The sequence below is a fragment of the Micromys minutus genome (assembly GCF_963924665.1).
Source record: "Micromys minutus genome assembly, chromosome: 31".
Taxonomy (NCBI): Eukaryota; Metazoa; Chordata; class Mammalia; order Rodentia; family Muridae; genus Micromys; species Micromys minutus.
In genome coordinates, this window is record NC_137966.1 from 15,639,865 (window position 1) to 15,660,326 (window position 20,462).

At 50.6% G+C, this 20,462-nt stretch overlaps 2 protein-coding genes across 18 annotated transcripts in view; one reads left to right on the forward strand and one right to left on the reverse strand.

Moving 5' to 3' along the window:
- Nucleotides 1-455: 455 nt before the first annotated feature.
- NTHL1 (nth like DNA glycosylase 1) lies at nucleotides 456-6,632 on the reverse strand. 2 transcript variants are annotated; one of them, XM_080942063.1, is made up of 6 exons: nucleotides 6,491-6,632; nucleotides 5,292-5,527; nucleotides 4,497-4,667; nucleotides 3,568-3,727; nucleotides 747-852; nucleotides 456-668 (listed from the first exon to the last, which is right to left on the reverse strand). In XM_080942063.1, the coding sequence occupies exons 1-6, from the start codon at nucleotides 6,591-6,593 to the stop codon at nucleotides 545-547; spliced, it is 900 nt and encodes a 299-aa protein (XP_080798189.1). In that variant the 5' UTR covers nucleotides 6,594-6,632; the 3' UTR covers nucleotides 456-544. The 2 variants fall into 2 exon arrangements, with proteins under 2 accessions (XP_080798189.1, XP_080798188.1); XM_080942062.1 differs by having other exon boundaries at nucleotides 5,292-5,530.
- A 74-nt stretch (nucleotides 6,633-6,706) lies between these two features.
- TSC2 (TSC complex subunit 2) overlaps nucleotides 6,707-20,462 on the forward strand; it is a 32,909-nt gene continuing 19,153 nt past the window's right edge. For 8 of the 16 annotated variants that reach the window (XM_080942139.1, XM_080942150.1, XM_080942149.1 and 5 more), the window contains exons 1-16: nucleotides 6,734-6,807; nucleotides 7,237-7,403; nucleotides 9,826-9,912; nucleotides 10,666-10,776; nucleotides 11,555-11,699; nucleotides 11,987-12,104; nucleotides 13,290-13,338; nucleotides 13,645-13,770; nucleotides 14,471-14,544; nucleotides 15,598-15,724; nucleotides 16,472-16,615; nucleotides 17,256-17,393; nucleotides 17,872-17,975; nucleotides 18,261-18,342; nucleotides 19,501-19,656; nucleotides 20,084-20,200. In XM_080942139.1, coding sequence (XP_080798265.1) covers nucleotides 7,266-7,403; nucleotides 9,826-9,912; nucleotides 10,666-10,776; nucleotides 11,555-11,699; nucleotides 11,987-12,104; nucleotides 13,290-13,338; nucleotides 13,645-13,770; nucleotides 14,471-14,544; nucleotides 15,598-15,724; nucleotides 16,472-16,615; nucleotides 17,256-17,393; nucleotides 17,872-17,975; nucleotides 18,261-18,342; nucleotides 19,501-19,656; nucleotides 20,084-20,200 — 1,716 coding nt within the window. In that variant the 5' untranslated portion in view covers nucleotides 6,734-6,807; nucleotides 7,237-7,265. Of the gene's footprint in view, nucleotides 6,808-7,236; nucleotides 7,404-9,825; nucleotides 9,913-10,665; nucleotides 10,777-11,554; nucleotides 11,700-11,986; nucleotides 12,105-13,289; nucleotides 13,339-13,644; nucleotides 13,771-14,470; nucleotides 14,545-15,597; nucleotides 15,725-16,471; nucleotides 16,616-17,255; nucleotides 17,394-17,871; nucleotides 17,976-18,260; nucleotides 18,343-19,500; nucleotides 19,657-20,083; nucleotides 20,201-20,462 lie in introns of all 16 variants that reach the window. The other 8 variants (XM_080942148.1, XM_080942152.1, XM_080942153.1 and 5 more) reach the window with 2 other exon arrangements.

The following is a 20,462-nucleotide window of genomic DNA, read 5'->3' on the forward strand; positions in this document are numbered from 1 at the left end:
AGTCTTCAGTTGAGGGGCAGGGGTGAGGAGTAAGATCCCCCTACGTCTCTGAGACCTGTTAAGTCTTGTTGTGTCCAGTAGTCCAGAGAATGGCAGTGTAGAGTTCCTCTGTTACCACGGGGCTGGGTTCCAGGCACAAGCAAGTTCAGAAGCTAGGTCTAGAGGAGTGCTGGGCTGCGGGACAGCGTGTGAGAGTTCACAGGGACACTTCCCCCACAGGCTTCCCAGCAGCTGGCTGCAGCTGGCTCTGTTTCCTCCTTCCTGGGTTTATGTTTCCCTCTCTTCCCTCCCTCCCCCACTCCCCAGGATACAGTATGTCCCCACACAGCCTTCCAGGCAATCCTGTCCCTGACATGTGTATAGAGTGCACACACTGTATTCACATATATGCTTCTCGGTCTGATCTTAAGCCAACGGGGCAAGAAATCAACCGTGGAAAACAACCCAGCTTTATTACACACTCTGCAAACAACCCCCCCAAACCTTACTACCTCTCCCCATAAAGGCACTTCACAGACACTAGCCAGGGGAAGCCCCATGACCCTTAGAGGTCCTGGGCAGCAGGGCACAGGGTCTTGTTGAGGCAGGCCTGGCAGCGAGGATGGACAGGAAGGCAAGTCTGTTGGCCGAAGCCTACCAGTAGTCCATTTATCTCACTCCACAGCACCCTGTGAGGGGGAGGGGCAGGTCAGTGTGGGAAACAGCAGCACACCTCCCTCCGCCAAGCTCACCAAGCTCCACAGCACCTGGGTAGCCACTCCTCCAAGTTCCTGCGTGTCTCCTCTGGGGACTTGGTCATCTTCTTGGTCCACCTCAGTCTGTTGGCTATTCTGTGTACATGTGTATCCACTGCTGCTTGAAGACAGGGCAGGCTGAGCAAGGGCACTCTGCTAGCTGGACTGTGTTCCTATCCCCAGTCCTAAGCAAGTGCAGCTAGGAGACAGTCCAGGGACTCTCCTACAGAGAAGGTGCAGCATCTGCTTGGCTGTCTCAGTCTGAGCCCCAAGTCCGGGGTGTAAGCAGCCTGGTTTTTCATTTGAGACAGGGTCTTTCTTCAAGGCCCTAACTATCCTCCTGGGACGCACTCTGTAGACCAGGCTGGCCTCGGACTCAGAGACCCACCTGCCTCTGCCTCCTGAGTGATGGCATTGAAGGCTTGCAGGTGGATCTCTGAATCTGAAGCCAGCCCGTTCTACAAAGTGAGTTCCAGGACACCCAGGGCTACACAGAGAAACCCACTTTTAAAACAAGACAAAACGAAGTGTAAGGTAGGCATGGTGGTTCCTTCCCAGCACTTGAAAGGTTAAAGTAGGAATGCTCTGAGTTCAAGGCCAGCTTGGGCTACAGAGTAAGACTCTCAAACAACCAAACAATCAAAACAAAATAACTCTATCCTAGGAAAAATTAAACAATCCCCAAGCCTGAAAGTGTGAACTCTTGGTCTAAAGCTTCCCAAGAATGAGGCCTAGATTAAGAAGGGCCTTGCCCTGTTTCCTTTGCCCTGTCTTTCTGGGTCCTAAGGGCCCTCCCAGCCCATCCACTGGCTGTGAGCACTGAACTGGGTGGCAGCAGCTTGGCCCAGTAGGTCACTGTTGCAGAGCTAGCTGGCACCTGCTACTGAGCTACTGGAGATGGGATGGAGAGCAGGGTCAGTCTGGCTCCAGCTGTGTTCCAGCTGAGTTTCAATCCCTGCTCCCATCAGCTGGTCACAGTAGGGATTCCGCCTCATGCCTTCACTGGGGGCTTCTGCCAAGCCACCTGGTCAACGGCAGCGCCTGCCTTTCCAGTTCCAAAGGTTTGTCAAACAGCTAGCTGGTCCCCATGCCAGGTCCCTGACTTGTTAACAGTCTGGGAAAAGGCTGCAGGTGCAGGCTGAGGGGATATATCATGGAAGCCTTACCCTGTTTCCTTCTCTGTGTTACAGAGGTGATCATTCTCATTAGAACCCAGAGGCCCAACCCAAGACCACATGTATAAGCCTCTGTTGGCTGAAGGGATTCCTATGCATTTGTGTTAAGGAGGGTAGTTACTTCACAGGCTGTGAACTCAGGCTCAGAGAGGTCATGTGTTTGACCTAAGGTCACCCAGCTGCAAAGGACAGAACTCCATAGTTCCAGCTTTTCATTTGAGAGGACACGTTTTCTCCCCAGGAGGCAACCCTGGGGTCTCACTGTAGGGAGGCGGGCCCTCAGACTACAGAGAAGTGGGTGGCACTCAGGTATTGTCCCATCTGTTGGAAGCACAATCCCCTGCAGGGCCCTTCCCCCACAGAGCTACCCAACAAAGACACTCCCTACTCCTGGGACACAGGCAGCTGAGGACACTGTGTAGATAAGCTCAAGTGTCAACTAAGAGGCTGCTGGTGGCTTTGGGAGCTGAGGAGTGGAGGAGACTGAGGCTGCAGGCCTCACCCACTTCCTACCTGGCCAGCTCTTCCAATGCTTGCGGTTCTCCAGTGTCAGCAGGTGGTCACCAGCTTCCAGTTAAAGCCCTGGGCCCCCAGCTGCCCTCTATCCACTGGGCAGTGCTAAAAGGTGCTACCAGAAGAGACCTCTGAAGGACTCTCCTCACTAGGCACATGCAGGGGCCAAGGGTTGGGGACCCAAAGAGAGGTCGGGGCTAAATCGTGTTTTTTTTCATATGACCACAGGAGCACTGTCAACTCTAGGCAAAGCTCTGATAAGGCAGTACCTCTGTTCCTGCCCAGGGAGTAGGTCTTCAGCCTAGCCACACAGAGGTGCTTCAAATGCTACAAGATGATACCCAGAAAAAAGGATACCAGAAATCACTGTTTCCCATCCCACAAGACCACCTCTTCCTCCTCCTCCATCATCTCTGCCTTCAATTTGTCCCACCCATTCTAGAGCTTTCTGCTTTTTTACTCAGCTTTATGGTTGCTTTTCCTTCTGTCTGGGACACACTTCTACCTCACACTTCCGGCTAACTCACAAAAAACCTCTAAACTGAAACATGACCTCAGAAAGATTTCCTGGTGTTAGGCACAGTCAAGCAAGATTATAATCCCAGGATTTTAGAGGCAGATTCATTGGGGTGGTGGAGGGAGGTGCACGCCTTTAAATCCTGGTACTTGGGAGGCTGAGGCAGGTGGATCTCTGTGAGTTTGAGGCCGGCCTGGTCTACAGAGTGAGTTCCAGGACAGCCAGGGCCACACAGAGAACCCTTGTCAAAACTAAAACAAAACAACTCAGCAAACAAAAACCACCAACTAAAACCAAAATCGAAAGGTTTCCCAGATCCCTGAAGCCTGGTCAGGCTCACAGGGCTGTTGTTCTAACCACTATGGCCCCTTCCTATGCACAGGTGAAGCATTCCTCACTGACTATGTATGTGCAGGCTTTAAGGTCCCTCACAGGGATCAGTGTGCACAAGGAACTCAGTGTAAATTCTTGTCATGAGCGCCCAGCAGTGCCAGCCTGCTCACCACTGACAATTCCCCTTTGATACTCCGGTTTGAGTCACAGAAACATGTGTGGAACCCCATTAGAACCCAAGAAAAATCAAGCTCAGAACTGACTTCTCCCCCTCCTTGTAGTGCAAACTACTCACCGATGCCTGATATGGTCCCCCAGGCCACAGCCATAGCCAAGTGTGCCATCTTGGGCCCAACCCCTGGCAAGGCTACCAGCTCCTCCACGGAAGCAGGAATGTCCCCTCCATAGCGCTGCTGCAGGATGGCAGTTGTCTGCTTGATGAATCTTACCTTGCTCTGAAAGATGGTGTGGGTCAGCTTTGGGGTAAGGCAGAGCCAAATTGGGGAGGACCCATGGGTGCCCAGAGTCACCGACAACCTGCCTATGTCTCATGTAGAGGTAACTACCAGTCCCTCTCTCCAGGAGGTGAAGAACCTAAGGCAGCTAAGAGGCCTGGCAGGACTAGACCCACTGCCCTCTAATGTGGGCCAGTGACATGTGTGGGAACCAGCTCAGTCCCCCCCCCCCCCCCCCCGCCTCAGTCTCAGTACTCCCTCCAGAGGCTAAGCTGTACCTAGACTCAACAGCACCTGGACCTTCAGGAAGGAAGGCAGGAGCCTGGGACTCCCCCAGGCAACTGCTAGAACAGCTGGGTGGTTCCCATCCTGTGCCTGAGTGGAGAGGGCTATTTAAAACCAATCTGATAGACGGTGGCCCACGCAGTGCCAAGGGGAAGCGCCCCACCCACAGAGCCACTTTCAACAGATCCACCCACCACCCAGGGTTCTGTGAAGTAGGGGAGCTACTTCAGAGTGACACACTCTGAGGAGGGAGCCTAGGAGGGGAAGGGAAGAAAGGGAAGTAGAGGCAGCTGGGTGGGAGGGTAGAGAAATGAAGGGATATCTACAAGAACTTCCCAGGATCTTCAGAGGCAGGGTATTAGCACCATAGGATAGACTCCTGGCAGGTCAAAAGCATAAAAAAAATCTCTGTGGTCAGAGATGCCTGCCCCTCATCTCCAGAGCAGTGGCCCCTCTTGGCTCTGTTGCCAAGGGTAACACTTACCCTCCAGAAGCCCACGGGGTAGATGAGTCTGCCTAGCATGTCATCATCTGTCTGCAGGATACTTTCCACAGTCAAGCCCCGGGCCCGTAGCCGCTGCATGGCACCCGCTGTAACCTGGTCTTTGGTCTGGCTGGAGAGCATCAGTGACAAAAGCACCTGGTACCTCCTCACCTGCTTGTGCAATGACAGGGGCCAGGATGGTGACGGGTCCTAGTCAAGTCCCTTACCCATCTACATTTACTTGTTCTTGTGGATCTCCTACTCAACAGGGCGTGTGTCCTGTCACATCCGACATGGACTAAAGACCCGCTTCTATAGAGTAGCATGAAGTAATGGTGAATTACTTGGAATCATACCTAGTATGGAATGGATATTAGACAGCTGCTAGCTACTACTGTTATGGTGTTTGCTTGGTCAAAACAAGAAGGCGCAGAGTGAGAGATACTCAGGTTATCTCGTATCAGAAGGTGGTCAGCACCATGACAGTTAGTCTAAGGAACTAATGCAGTGTAAGCAAGTCTGCTGCTCTCCAACTATTGGATGTTCCCAAATGCACCACCACTCTGCATGAGGCCTCAGGTCCCAGGCACCTCTGACATGAACAGTGCCACAATGACTGACGGGTGATGCATGTTGTACGTACTCTAAGGTTACGGTAGGAGCACATCCTCCTGGGTGTACCTTGTACGGAGTCAGCTGGGAGAGCTGTTTTCTGGTAGAGACCTAAGAGGAGGCAAGCATCTTGCTTCCGTGGAAGAATGTGGAATCCCCTGGACAGGTGGAGGCATTGCCTACCTTTGGGGATGCACTGGTGTCGTAGCACTGCTCGGCGCCTAGCTGGTCCACAGGTGCATCCTTCTTGCTTCTCATGATGCGGATGTTGGCCAGTTGCTGCTGCCAGTTCTGGGGTTCCCAAACTGGCACTTTGAGGGGCTCAGCATCTTCCCCTTCCTCGCCGTTAGCAACTTCATAGGCTACATGTACTTTCTGTGTCTTCCGTGGCCGTCTCATAGGCCCCTGGCCTTTCCTTCCTTCTGCAAAAAGGTGCCATTCGGTGTTCGGAGCATGGGCTTTATATGAGGCTGGGGAAGGGTGCTGCTTACCTGCTACTTCCCCTCACTTGTCTGTACAATCGCTCGTTATCTACCATGCTGTGTATAGAAGTGCTGTGCTCTGTCTGCCCTTGTCCCAACAGAACATGGTAGTCCAACAAAGTGCCTGGTAGCACATCGAGACACTCGTAACAGCCTCTAGAGAGAACCTCTTCCCACCCAAGCTAGACCATGCCACGCCCCCGTCAGGGTGAGCTCCAAACTAGCTAATACCAAAGCATTTGCTGCCTTAACCATACCAACACTTTCCCTGGCACTTGTCTCTGGCCAAGCCTCGGACTGGATCCCAGGGGGTCCCCACTTCTAGGGCCACTGGTGCCTATACACACTCCTGCTCTAGCCATTTATGTTTAAGTCCCAGCTGGAGACGTGCAGGGGCTCTGAAAATTGCTCCCTCAGTACCACTAGTTGGCACATAGTAGGTTCTTAACAGCTACAGGGCAAATACAATGAGTGCCATGCCCTTTCCTGTTTTCTCTCTGGGCCTGTTTTCTTTCAGAACCACCGTGCAGCTGGGGGAGCCTTCTAGCTGGGTGTGTTCTTGGCACACAGCCTGGCCCTACAAGAGATGCAGCTCTGAGAACAGAGCTGTGTCCCACAGACAGCCTGGAACCAGTAAATGTCCTAAGCTAGGCTGGTTGGACTAAAGCTTTTCACTGGCGACAAGGGTAAATAAACACATCCAGAACCCAGTCTTATGGCCCCCTCAAGACCCTACAGGTCTCAACCCCTTGGAAAAAGCTAGAGTGGGGCCACGTGAGACACAAGCGTTTGTAGGAGGCGCCTAGAGTTTAGGTCAGATGGTACAGCCCCGGACGCAAGCCTGGAGCCAAAGTTCCATGTCCCTTTTTTCCTCCAAAACCCCTGCAGGCGCAGCACTACCTGCAGCAGCCTCTCGCGGGGCGAGCTCCTCCCTACACCCTTCCGACGCGATCCAAGTCGCGCGGCTCCGACTGCGAGTCACCATCCGCACCCCTGAGTTCATGCCTGCGCAGTAAACTACACCTCCGGGCGGCCCCGCCGGCCCACCACTTGCTCAACGTGCACTCGGAACTACAATTCCCAGAGAGTTCAACGCAGAAAGCCAGCAAAGCCTCGCCCCCGGAAGTACAGGTTGCGCTTCCGGCAGCTGCTCCGGGCCGGGGGTGTGCGCCCTTCCCTGGGTGCAGGAGGACCTGCGCGCGGAAGGCGCGCGCGGGGTGAGTAGCTCTGGAGGCTTTGACTGCTGGGGCGGGTCGGGATGGTTGAGTGGTCGCGTTGCGATGGGGTGAAGGGGAGTTGGCCTGTCTGTATCCAAGCCTCGGCCGCGCCCACCGCTGACAAGTCCCAGCGCTCCAAGCCTTCCATTGAGAGTGTGAGCGGGGCCTCTGCTTCTGCTGTCCTCGCGACAGAGAGAAAACTAAAGGCAATCATTGTGGCTCCGATCAAGCCTATACCTCTGGGGTTGATTGTGGCAGAGTCCCTCCTGCATGGAGTTGAGCTGCCCCAGGAGCTGTAGGGAGGACAGGTTATTATTGCCTGTCCTAGACCTAGGATCCTGGAGGTTCCCTTCAAGGGCAGGAGGGGAGAAGCATTCCTAGGGTCTATCAAATAATATGTTTTGTTGTTGTTGTTGTTTTTCTGCACAGAGCAGTTCTCTAGTACTGCCCTGCCCACCATGGCCAAACCAACAAGCAAAGATTCAGGCTTGAAGGAGAAGTTCAAGATACTGTTGGGACTGGGAACATCAAGGCCAAATCCCAGTCGTGCAGAAGGCAAACAGACGGAGTTTATCATCACAGCGGAAATCTTGAGAGTGAGTGAGCAGCCTGTATCTTGGCTAGCCCAGCGCCAGGAAGGCTGGGTTTGTCTGTCACTAGGTTCTGTGGGAGATTGGGCTGCTGATGACCGTCTGCACAGGGCTGCTGTCCCCAGTACTGGGGAGACATAGATGCATGCCTGTCCTCAGGATCTTGGTGACCTGCTTTAGCACACTTGCCTTAGATTTTAGGTGTTGTGCAAAAACTTCTTTTGTTTAGTGTTATGGTGGATAGGTGCCTTGTATCTTTAGGCACATGAGGAAGCAGAGGAGAATGGATTATGAAGTTGGAGGCCACCTGGTGGCAGCATAATTCTAGACCCACCTGCGGTATAATAGTGAGACTGGGCCCTCTCTCTGCAGAGGTTCCTTTCCATTTTCTTTTTCTTTTTCTTTAAAGATTTATTTATTTATTATATACAAGTACACTGTAGCTGTCTTCAGACACACCAGAAGAGGGCATCAGATCTCATTACAGATGGTTGTGAGCCACCATGTGGTTGCTGGGAATTGAACTCAGGACCTCTGGAAGAGCAGCCAGTGCTCTTAACCACTGAGCAATCTCTCCAGTCTCAGAGTGAGTTTTAGGACAGCCAGGGCTATACACACCTTGTCCAGAAAAACCAAACCAAACCACCACAGAAAAGAAAGCCGAGTTTGGGGACTGGGAGATGGCTTAGCAGTTAAGAGCTATAGTGTACTCATATAAATAAGTAAATTTTTTTAAAAAAGAAAGAAAGCCCACTTTTATAGGTGTGGCCTGAAGATGATCCATTTCACAGGTGTTAGGAGTGTGATAAGGTATTAGTAGACAATCTGTGATAACTTTTCACTCATTGCTAAGTTTTTTTGCTGCTGGAAATTTAGCTTAGGTCTCACATGCTATCTATGGTACCAAAGAACTATAACCTACATTTCTCCATTTATCTATTTTTAATTTTTGTTTTATGTGTGTAGATATCTTGCCCATAAATAATTGTTGCCCATAATTTTATACCTGAAGCATTTCCACTCAGACACAAACCAAATATTCATCATTTGGTGAGGGTTGTAAATAACATATGGCATATTCGTATCCGGCGGGTATAATTTACCCATAGAAAGCATCAAGTAGTGACCCATGTCCCAGCATGAAGGAACACTGAAGGCCATGAAGGAAGCTGGTCATAGCCAGCCTCGTGGTGCCTGAGTCCAGGGTATGAAATGCCCAGGACTGGCAAGTTGGAGCTGGAAGGAGGAAGGAATTAGTATGTGGTTTCCTTTTAGTGTAATAAACATTCTTTTTTTTTTTTTTTAATTTAAAGATTTATTTACTCTATTATATATGAGTACATTGTAGCTGTCTTCAGACACACCAGAAGAGGGCACCAGATCTCATCACAGATGGCTGTGAGCCACCATGTGGTTGCTGGGAATTGAACTCAGGACCTCTGGAAGAGCAGCCAGTGCTCTTAACCGCTGAGACATCCCTCCAGCCCATAGACATACTTGACGTGGTAGTGATGATTGATTGTAAGCACTGTGACAATTCTGAAGTCTGCAGTTTAAAATGGTTACAGTGGCCAGGCTGGTGCTTCATGCTCATGATCCCAGCACTTAGGGGTCTGAAGCAGGACAATCACCTGGAGCTCAGAGTCTGGGCCGTACTTCAGGCTAGCTAGCGTCACAGTAGCTAGCGTCACAGTAGCTAGCGTCACAGAAAAGGCTACTGTGAATAAGTAAGTAAAGTTGTTATAATGGTATATTTTATGTTACGTTGGCTTTATCTAAAAAACTTTCAGTCAGGGAAATAAAGTTGTCCCTTGTCAATCCAAGAGCTACAGCTAGTTAGGTTTGATGGGGCATGCCTTTAATCCCAGCACTTCCGAGGCAGAGGGAGGTGGGTCTCTGAGTTCCTGTTGGAACTACACTTGTCTACACAGTGAGTTCTGGGCTACCTAGGACGACAGACACAACTCAACAAAACAAAAGATGGTCTACAGTTAGATATGGCGGCTCTCCCTTGTAGTTCCAATTCTTGTGAGGTGGAGGCAAGAGAGTTGCCATGTTTGAGGTTGGCCTGGGCTATGATGTGGGTACAAGGACAACCTGGGATGCACAGAATCCTAGCCTTAAACACAACAACAAAAAGAAAAGAAAATGCTGGGTGACGGTGGTGTTTGGTATAAGCTGCTAATCCTGCCCAGTACTCGGGAGGCCAAGGCAGGCGGATGTATGTGAGTTTTAAGACCAGCCTGGTCTAAAGAGCGAGTTCCAGTACAGCCAGGGCTACACTGGATGTTATGGAGATAGAGAGAGAGGCACACAGTGGGAGCACAAGCCCAAGTGAGCAAAAACATAGGGGGAGAACCCCATTGGTTTACGGGTTCTTAAAAAGACCTCCTTTCAAGCTCTGCCCTTTTCCTCTTTTCTTCTCTAGGAACTGAGTGGTGAATGTGGCCTCAACAATCGGATCCGAATGATAGGGCAGATCTGTGATGTGGCAAAAACTAAGAAACTTGAGGAGGTAGGTTTGCCTCAGCCGTGCTTCTGGAGCCTCCAGCAGGCTGTAGAGAATTCTTCAATCTGCTATTGCTGCCTTCAGCTGTTTTTTCTTGTTTTTGAGGCTTGCTGTGTTATCCTACCTGGCCTGGTATTCACTGTGTAGTTCAGGCTGATATGATATGAATTTGATATGGTCTTCCTTTCTCAGCTTCTTCAGTGTAGATCAGGATTATAAGTATATCCCAGACAGCTAGCTTTGTGATGATTCAATTTTTTAAAAAAAAAGATTTATTTTATGTGAATACCCTGTCGCTGTCTTCAGACACACCAGAAGAGGGCATCAGATCCCATTACAGATGGATGTGAGCCACCATGTGGTTTTTGGGAATTGAACTCAGGACCTCTTGAAGAGCAGTCAGAGTGGATTCGTAACATTTAGTTGGCTCACTCACACAGGAACACCTTGGAGTAGGTGTCTGGGCAGATGCCTGTTTAGGGCTCCATCTGTGGCTGCTTATCCTGAGCACCATGGTGCCTCTGAATGCAGTGAAAGCTACTAGGAACTCCCCTGCCGTCTGCTTCCTGTCCTGCCTGGTCTCCTTTTCCAGCCTGTGATCTGGGGCTCAGTTGACAGACTTGGCTGGGTGTCTCTGCTGGGGAGAGTTTCTCGTGGAGCTGGTTTGAAGTCGGAAGACCCTATTCTGTGCTTTGTGTTGTCCTTTGAGGAGCTAATGGAGATCACAACCTTCTCACTGTTCCCTTTTTGTTGTGACAGCATGCAGTGGAGGCACTTTGGAAGGCTGTCGCAGACTTGCTACAGCCGGAGCGGCCACCAGAGGCCCGACATGCAGTTCTGGCCTTGTTGAAGGCCATTGTGCAGGGACAGGTAAGGGGCAGAGCTGTGTGAGTCTGTGGGGTGAAGGCAGACCATCACCGGTTGAACTTCTGTCTTTGCTGCTCTGGAGCCTGACCGAGTATGAGGACATCCTGGTGTCACATGTCTGCCGATGGTGGCCAGTCACTGCCGCTCCTGAGCCTCCATCTTATGTGAGAATAGAGAATGACAGCTGTGGCTTCTGTGGGTGGCACAGTAGTTTGTGCAGGATATTAGAGTATGGCACTTGTTAGTTTGCTGTTTCTGACCAATTTTCCAGTTATGGCCACTCCGTCTGCTTACCTTTCTCTAGCCATTAGGCCTCAGCTGGCCCTTTAACCTCTATGGTCCTTCTCGGTTCACTCCTGGAAGGGTCTTCCTCTAGTCCACTCTCTTCCTTGACAGTAGAGTTTTTCCCTTACTCATGAAGGTTTTCCCTTACTTACTCTCCTAAGGGCCATGACACCTCTTCTGGGGCTAGACCTTTGTCCTCACAATATGAGGACACACTAGTCTAGCGTGACTCTCGAGTTGGGCCAGAGCAGGAGCTTTACTGTTAAATGTGTGCCAAGCATATCCAGAGCTTGTTGCATTAGGTGGTGTACATGTGCCATTCAGCTATTGGCCGGTGCCTCTGGCCCCTATCTGAACCCGTGATACTGCTGACCTGCCTTTCATAAGGTACTTCTAGAAGAACAGGCATGCCTGGAGTCTTGGGTCCTGATGTACTTCTTGGCTTTTTGATAGCAGCGTGGAAATGCTGGAAGGGTTCCATTGTTTTTATCTTTAGGGTGATCACTTGGGGGTTCTCAGAGCCCTCTTCTTCAAAGTGATCAAGGATTACCCCTCTAATGAAGACCTCCACGAAAGGCTAGAAGTTTTTAAGGCCCTCACAGACAACGGAAGGCATATTACCTACTTGGAAGAAGAACTGGGTAGGTGTCACACAGAATATGAGTTGTCTTTGGCCTTGGGAATCAGAGATACCTGGGTTGGGGAATCTCCTAAGAAAACTGTTAATGTCTGTAACCCTGTAACGGAGTCAAGCCTTGAATGGAATGCATGATGCTTTTATCAGCTCATTTCCAACACCCAGGCAGAGCAAGTGTCTGTGCAGGGCTTGCTCAGCCTCCTCTGAGCCTCCCTGGGTCCGGTATGTTGCAGTAATAGGATGCAGGCCCAGGAGGGGGAGTATAGCATAGCTTCAGCTTTTCTCCCACAGCAGAGTTTGTCCTGCAGTGGATGGATGTCGGCTTGTCCTCGGAATTCCTCCTGGTACTCGTGAACCTGGTCAAGTTCAACAGCTGTTACCTTGATGAGTACATCGCAGCAATGGTTCAGTGAGTGAGCATTTAATTAAGGGCTGAGGTGCAGCTGAGCATGGGGGAGACCAGGATGCCACTCCCAGCTCCAGGAGAAAGAAAACACTCGAGTGTTACTTTGATAACAAGCCCACTGTCACGAGTCTTAGTGCTTTAGGATGAGTAACGTCAGTGAAAGTACCAGATGAATGAGACTGGCAGTGGACATGTGCGTTTTTTTTTTTTTTTTTTTTTCTGAGACAGGGTTTTTCTTTGTAGCTCTGGCTATCCTGAAACCCATACCGTAGACCAGGCTGGCTCTGAACTCTCAGGGATCTGCCTGTCTCTACCTCCTGAGTGCTGGGATTAAAAGTGTGTGCCACCACAGCCACCATAAGCACATATTTTTATTCTTACATTTTAATTTTTTTGTTATTTTTTTCATGTGTACCATGGCACATGTGTGCAGGTCAGGGGACAACTTTGTGGAATGTGTTTTTTCCTTCCCACCTTTATATGTGTTCTGAGTATAAAACTCATGTTGGTAGGTTTATCTATAAGCACTTTTCCCACTGAGTATCTCGCCAGCTCCCTTTTTTGTTGTTTTTTTACTTTGTGGTTTTTAGACAGGGTCTTACTATATCGTTCTGGCTGGCCTGGAGCTCCCTGTGTAGACCAGGCTGGCCTCCAACTCTGACAGCTCTCCCTGCCTCTGACTCCTGAGGGCGGGGACTAAAGGTGTGCGCCACTGTGCCCAGCCCGCTTTTGTCATCATTTTTTATTTTACTTTAATTAATTTATTCACATATATGGGTACTTTTCTTGCATATCTGTCTGTGCACCGTGTGTATGCGCTACCTGAGGAGGCCAGAAGGCATCGGATACCCTGGTCTTGGAGTTAAAGATGGTTGAGAGCCACTATTTGAGTGCTGGGAATTGAACTTGGGTCTTCTAGAAGAGCAGACAGTGCTCTTAACCACTGAGCCATCTCTCCAGCCTTTTGCTTGTTTGTGTAAAACCATCTTGAGATATCAATGAAAGCAGAGCCTTTTATTTCACTTACACCATGCACTCAACACTGGGCACGTGGTTGGCACAGAATAGGCACAGTATGGACAAGGTCTTCAAATAACTGATACCATCCACTGGACAAGAAATAAAGTGTAGTCACAGAGTCTTCTTGAAACGCTATTTGAACTGACTTCAGCGTTCTTCTTTCTCTAGCATGATTTGTCTGTTATGCATCCGGACAGTGTCCTCTGTGGACATTGAGGTCAGTTACTCCCAGATTTATTTGTGGAAGGCTGGGCATGGGGTCAGGCCGATTGCCATTCTCTGGCTGTGCGGATTTTGGAGGCTGCTCAGCTTCCCTGAGCTGTAGGCATGTGCTCGGCCAGGACACTGTACAGTGAGTAGCTTAAGATGGGAAGTCTTGTTTACAGTCCACTGTGGTGGCAGCTGACAGCCCTCCCAAGCGCATACTCACTCTGGCTTCCCTGTGGTTCCTACACAGGCTTCTTGGGTGGTAGGTAGGAGGGTAAGAGTTGGGTACCAACATGATGCTCTACCCCTCCTGCAGGTGTCCTTGCAAGTGCTGGATGCTGTGGTCTGCTACAACTGCCTGCCAGCTGAGAGCCTCCCTCTGTTCATTATCACCCTCTGCCGTACCATCAATGTCAAGGAGCTGTGTGAGCCTTGCTGGAAGGTAGGTGTCTCCCAGGACGAGCTCTGCTGTCAGCACCTGTATGACCTTCAGTGAATGCTGCTAGACTTTTGGGATCCCCAGGCAGTGAAAGGTTGAGGGCATCCTGGTTGCCATTTCCCAGGTGGTTGAGTTGAGGCCCAGGTAGGGAATATGTTTTGAGGGTTTGTCTTAGTTAGGGTTCCATTGCTGGGAAGAGACACCATGACAAAGGCAACTCTTATAAAGGACATTTAATTGGGGCTGGCTAACAGGTTCAGAGGTTCAGTTCGTTATCAAGGCAGGAAGCATGGCACCCTCCCTAGGGTGACACTGCTGGAGAAGAAGCCAAGAGTTCTACATCTTGGTCTGACTGCATGTCTCATGGGCAGCTAGGAGGAGGGTCTCAAAGTCTACCGCACAGTTATACACTTTCTTTAACAAGGCCACACCTCCTCCAATAAGGCTGCACCTCCTAATAGTGCCACTTCCCATGGGCTAAGCAAATACAAACTGCCACAGGGCTCTATAGTCTTTTTCATCTGCAAGGAGGACACAGTGAGCAAGTAAGAAGTGACAGGGTCACGGTGGGATTGCAGAACAGCGTCATGCAGGGCAGGCTGGGGCTGGGGCTGGGGCTGGGGCTGAGTCTGGGGCTCCCCCTTGAGCCTGGGGCTTATATCACCTCACTCTTATGGGGTGTGTGTTCTGTCCTGTTTTCCAGCTGATGCGTAACCTTCTAGGTACCCATCTGGGCCACAGCGCCATCTACAATATGTGCCGCATCATGGAGGACAGGTGAGTGAGTGTGTATGTGCCCGGTGAGGGAGGGTGGCTAGGATCAGGAGGAGGCTGTAGACATTTGGCTGGTATTGATGAGGTTGGGGTTTTCCTGTTCTTTATGGGTAGCTGATCTCCATTTGGATATGACCTCCCATCTTCTGCTTCTACCAGTCCAATCAGGATGTTTGCATTTAGACTCACCTTCCATCCTAAGTCTGATGGCCATAGTGTGGGCCTTTCTAGTCTCCTACAGTCTAGATTTACGGCACCAGCCTGATGTCCTCACCTTCACTTCTGTAGCCAAGCCATTCCAAGTACTGATGCTTTTATCTCAAGGGGTGCCCGAGGTTTGCCCACTGTCTAGTAGACACCCACATCAGAGCTCCCCATTTTGCTTTTCCCTGACCTCCAATCATTGCCTTCTGAAGCCTACTGTATAGCAGTATAGCAGCCAGATGAGGGTTTTTTTTTCCCCCCACAGGTCTGACCATGTTAGCCTTTGTTTGAGATCCTAGTGGTCTCAGTGCAAACAGTGGAAGTCTTAAGCTTATCTTAGTCCCATAAACCTCTTGCCTTGTCCTTGGCATTCTCCCTCCTGCCGAGGGTTTTCACGTACGCCCGTTACTCCTGGTAAAATGTTCTCACTTTTGCTGCATCCTGGATGTTCTGTGACGTCCCCGTATGTGGTTAGCTGCCTGGCTTCCCAGGTACTTTTCCCCATGTCCATGGCTTCTCAGCTATGGTTTCAGGTGCAGCCTTTGGCTTGTGAGATTCTTGAGTCTCTGTCTTCTACCCGGCTGTTAGCACCATGTGGCCCATGGTCTTGTCACACTTACTCACACGAGTTCTGTGTCTAATGTGAACCATAACCCATAGTGCTCAGAGAGCAAGTTGTGAAGGAGTCACAGTTACTGCTGACCTCTCTGTTCCCTGCGCATTTCCCCAGCCATACTTCTGCACCAGAAGTGCAAGGTGTCTTCTGCGGGTACTGCCAGAGCCCAGCTCTCCCTTGTGTCCCACTCTGAGCTGGGACTCTGCTCATATCTGTCTTTCTGGGGAAATTTTCAGATCCTACATGGAAGATGCTCCATTGCTGAGAGGAGCTGTGTTCTTTGTAGGAATGGCGCTCTGGGGAGCTCACCGACTCTATTCTCTCAAGAACTCCCCCACATCTGTGTTGCCGTCTTTTTATGAGGTAAGGGGCTTTCTATACCACAGTGGCCGGCTTACATCAGGTTTGCTCACCTGTCTGGCGGGGGTATATGGGGCTGGAGCTGAGCAGCTATTTCCCGTCGCTTGCTTTTTAACTGTGGGTGAGAGTTAGGGCTATGAAAAGGGGTTCATTCTTCAGAAAACGTTTTATCATCCGAATTGCATCTCTGCCCACCAATGCTGAAGTAGTCAGGGCTGCCTCTGGGATAGTGTTCCTTCTCTCAGTGCTGGTTCCCTTCTATTAAGTAGTGATCTTTCCATCTCTCTGGATGATGTCCACAGCATGGCTTTTGTTCTGTGGTGCCCTGAGGTGTCCAGAGAACTTCCCATGTGTGCTTACACTTAGTTCTCATGGCCCCTGGTAAGCAGCACTGCTCAGACAAAGCGCCATTCATCTGGTAGTACAGTCTTCTAGTCTGAAGGGGTCCTGCAGTTCTGTGAGCGATGTGGTCTTTACACACTGCATTGCTTACGTCATAACTTAGCACCCATGATTTTGTGCTGAGACAGTACTTTTGGGTCTGGAATTTGGAGTTACTGGAATTTGGAGGTTGGGACCTTGAGCCTTACATAACAGATACTTTCTGAGTTTCACACCTGCTTTGTGGGCCTGTGTGCTTAAGTGCTATGCATTTTACGCCCACCTCAGAGACAGGATAGGAGACAGGAGGCTCTCATCCTCTATGAGAAAAACACAGACGGTCTGCTCTGCTCTGTGGTACTGTTTCAGGCTATGACCTGTCCTAACGAGGTGGTGTCCTATGAGATTGTTCTGTCCATAACAAGACTCATCAAGAAGTACAGGAAGGAGCTCCAGGCTGTGGCGTGGGATATTCTGCTGGACATTATTGAACGGCTGCTGCAGCAGCTCCAGGTAAGTTAGGAATGCCAGAAGGGGCTAAGATCCTACAAAGGCTGGCTTGTCCCTGATGGGAGGTGCACATGCGTTCTGTGCATCTGGGCCCTTTCTTGAGGTCTGAAGACTTGATGTGGGTATTTTCTGGTGGTTCTTGATGGTGCCACTTTCTCTTCCATTGAAGGGCAGATTTTGTTTTTCCAGGTGTGCTCCATTATTTTGGCTCTAGGAATATTCAGTAGATGAGCAAGGGTTGAGCTAGTTGTCCAAGGCAGACCAAGTGACAGTACAGGCCACCTTTTTGGCTTGAGTAGACCCCAAAGGCAGTTTACAGAGCATCTACATTGCTGTCTGAGAAGCATGCAAAGGTTTGAAATTGCCGTATTCTTACCTCCTGTTTGCTCAGCCTCTATTCGTGTAGGAGGAAATGGGCCATAACAATGGTTTCCACAGATGGTCTAGTCGAAGCGTGTGTGTGTGTGTGTGTGTGTGTGTGTGTGTGTGTGAGAGAGAGAGAGAGAGAGAGAGAGAGAGAGAGAGAGAGAGAGAGAATGGGATGGTGTGGGTGTATGGTAGGTGGTGTTTGTAAGTAGCTCCTCTCAAGCTGTGTTGAGAGGATAAAGGAACTTAGTTTATATGTTGTATCATTGTTCTGCAGAACCTGGACAGCCCGGAACTCAGGACCATTGTCCATGACCTGCTGACCACTGTGGAGGAGCTCTGTGACCAGAACGAGTTCCACGGCTCGCAGGAAAGATACTATAAACTGGTGGAGAGCTATGCAGACCAGAGGCCTGTAAGGACCCTATCCTGGTGGAGCTGTGGGGAATAGTTCCCATGGAGCCATGGTTTCTGATTTTCTAGTAAAAGATGGACAGGCTCCTGTGTTCTTAGATCTGTGCTCCAGCAGGAAACCTGGCAGGCATCAGCTAGCAGGCTTGTGTGGGTTTGTTAAAGAGCTTGTGCTAGCCTAACCATTAGTCCCTCCCACCTGTGTGGAGGAAGGTTCCGGGCTGGTTCTACAGAGACCAGCTCTCTAGGGGTAGCAGTCATTTTGCCAGAATTACTGTGTTTTCTGCCAGACTGTTGCATGGCCTTGACGTGAGTTTCTCACTTCTAGGAGACGTTTGTTCTTGCTCATTCCCCATGGGACTGTGAGGTAGCTAGTCTCTGAGCAAACTGGGTTCTCCTGGCTCAGCAGCCTAGTAGCAGGTTAGCAGCACCTGCAGAAGGGGAAATAGCTCACTGACCATGGAACTGTTTTCCTTTGACAGGAATCCTCTCTCTTAAACTTGATATCCTACAGAGCCCAGTCCATCCACCCAGCCAAGGATGGCTGGATCCAGAACTTGCAGTTGTTGATGGAGAGGTTCTTCAGGTAGCGGAGCCTCTGTGGTCCCTTTGTCACCAGGGGTCTGTTTATGACCTCAGGAAGTTCAGGCTTTCCTTTCTGATCTTCCAAAAAATCACAGTTCTTAATGAGTGGCAAGGTCGGCCTTTCCATATGACATGTCCTCTGGCCCACGTGGTGGTCCAGAAAGATGGCTTGGTCTGGTTGTTGGTGGATTCCATGAGGGTGGTCCATACTTGAGCCTCCCTGCCAGCTGTGCTGGGCCCAAAGCACGCGTGCCGAGGGTGCTGCAGCAAGCCTGCTCCTCCCCAGGAACGAGTGCCGAAGTGCTGTGCGCATCAAGGTGCTGGACGTGCTGTCCTTCGTGCTCCTCATCAACAGGCAGTTCTACGAGGTGTGCACTCGGGTCCTGGGCCCCGGGGGGCAGGGAGGGTTGGGGAGCTAGCTCTGGGTTCTCTCTCCTCTGGGCCTTATACATGCTCCAGCAGAGCTGAGGTCTGCTTGGGGTCCTATTGGCTCCCCTTTATGGCATGCTTTCAGCTGGCTTTGTTCCTCCCTGTACATTCAGTAGTTTATTTATTTTGTGATGTCCTGGTTGGGTTTATGTTGGCCCTGGAGGCTGCCAAGAAGCAAGGTAGGTACTTCACCCTTGTGGAGCTCTGGCCTAAGTCCCACTCAGAACCCAGGAGTTTCTGAAAAGTCTGATTTGGCCTTAGAAGTCTTTTCTGGGGAAGGACTCAGGTCCCACACCGGTGCAGGTGCTCAGTCACCCTTCAGCACATCTGGTGGGTGGTGTGTGTTTCTGTAATCATTTCTACTGTCCAGCATCCCTGAGCCCCATTACCAGCTGCAGGCTGCCCTGGGTACCACTAGCTGGTCTTGCTGTGCCTGCCCTGCCTCCTTGCTTCCATAAGTCTGTGGTATTCTTGCTTTCAGGAGCAGTGTTAGTCTTGACATTTTGTGTGACCTCTTTTGCCCCTCAGACAGATCTTTCTCCTTTTGCATGGCCATTACAGGACCTGACTTCCCAGCTTCCTTGGCTTCTTCTTTCCCCTCCCAGGCTTTCTGTACTCCACATTGCCCTCTGCTTATCTCTGTGGCAATCCTGCCCCTCCTCCCTCAGGGTGGAGCACAGCACCCTTTCAGGAAGCCTTCTGGATTCTCTATTCTCTGTTACCAGAGTTGGTGTTTAGCTGCTCTCTTCCTGTTACCTTTTGCCAGTTCTGTGAAAGCGCTCCTTGCGATGTCCTTGCTATCTGTAGCAGTGTCTTTGATGTCAGGGTGTTTCTCTTTGCCCAGCATATACACACTCACACTCAAATTCATGGCCCTCCACTGAGGCAGGTCCTTTGTATATGTATGTGTTAGACATGGAACCCAGGGTCTCACAAAGGCTAAAGGAAGTATCCTTCACTGTCTAGCTTTTCTTCAGTTTTGTGTGACACCTTAGCTGCCTTCGGTCTGTGTCTTAAGGGAGTCAGAGTCACTGACGTGTGTCCTCTGCCCACTGTGGGACTAGAAGCTTACCTTCTTCACCTTGTGCTCGATGCAGGAGGAGCTGATTAACTCAGTGGTCATCTCCCAGCTGTCTCACATCCCCGAGGACAAAGACCATCAGGTCCGAAAGCTGGCTACCCAGCTGCTGGTGGACCTGGCAGAGGGCTGCCACACTCACCACTTCAACAGTCTGCTGGACATCATTGAAAAGGTGAGAGCCATTTAGAGGTCTGGATGGGCACGGACAAAGCCCTCTGGATAGGCCTCTTTGTCCAGTTTTTATCTCTGTGACTGGTGGCTGTCTCCATGGGCAGCAGAAATGTGTGGTGTCAATAGGCCGTGTTGAGCCTGGCCGGTGTACGGCCTCAGCACCTTGCAAATGAGTATCTTGTTGCTCTCAGGGATCTGGCTGGACATCTGGAGAATAGCACAGAACAGAGATCCAGGGCTGTTCCCCCCACCCCCACCTCCCAGAGTAGCCACTTGGTCCTCTCAGTTTTGAAATGTAGCTTGTGAACAGTCACTCCTGTGAAAATGTATCTTTCCACCTGAGAAGAACAAGAGGAGGTATTCCTGATAGATCTGTGGGGACTGCCTGGAGGCCTTGAGCTGGAACTTACACGCTGGTCTCTTGGAAGGTGATGGCACGATCACTTTCTCCACCGGTGGAGCTGGAAGAAAGGGATTTGGCCGTGTACTCGGCCTCCCTGGAGGATGTGAAGACTGCAGTTCTGGGGCTCCTGGTCATCCTTCAGGTGGGTGCTCTGCAAGGTGAGAAGGACTAGTGTTCCGTCTTCATGCAAGCGTCTCTAAAGAGAGACATCCCCCAGAAAACCCAGCTCTGACAGGTTGGGTGGTCACACTGAGCGTCAGTATGAAGGTGTGACCAAGCTGTGAGAGACCTGAAGCCTGCAGCAGGTGAGCCTTCTCTGCTTCACAGTTCAGTCCTGGCTGCGCAGAGCTCCTCCGTTGCCGCCGGTACTTGTTCCTGTAGCTGCTGAGTAGAGAAGCTGTTCT

Excerpts from the sequence above, each read along its gene's own strand:
- NTHL1 (XM_080942062.1), bottom strand. The coding sequence starts at position 6,593 with ATGAACTCAGGGGTGCGGATGGTGACTCGCAGTCGGAGCCGCGCGACT. Across the intron at positions 4,668-5,291 it reads ACACCAGTGCATCCCCAAAG|GTGAGGAGGTACCAGGTGCT; the intron begins GTAGGCAATGCC and ends TTGCACAAGCAG. Across the intron at positions 3,728-4,496 it reads ACCCCGTGGGCTTCTGGAGG|AGCAAGGTAAGATTCATCAA; the intron begins GTAAGTGTTACC and ends ACCATCTTTCAG.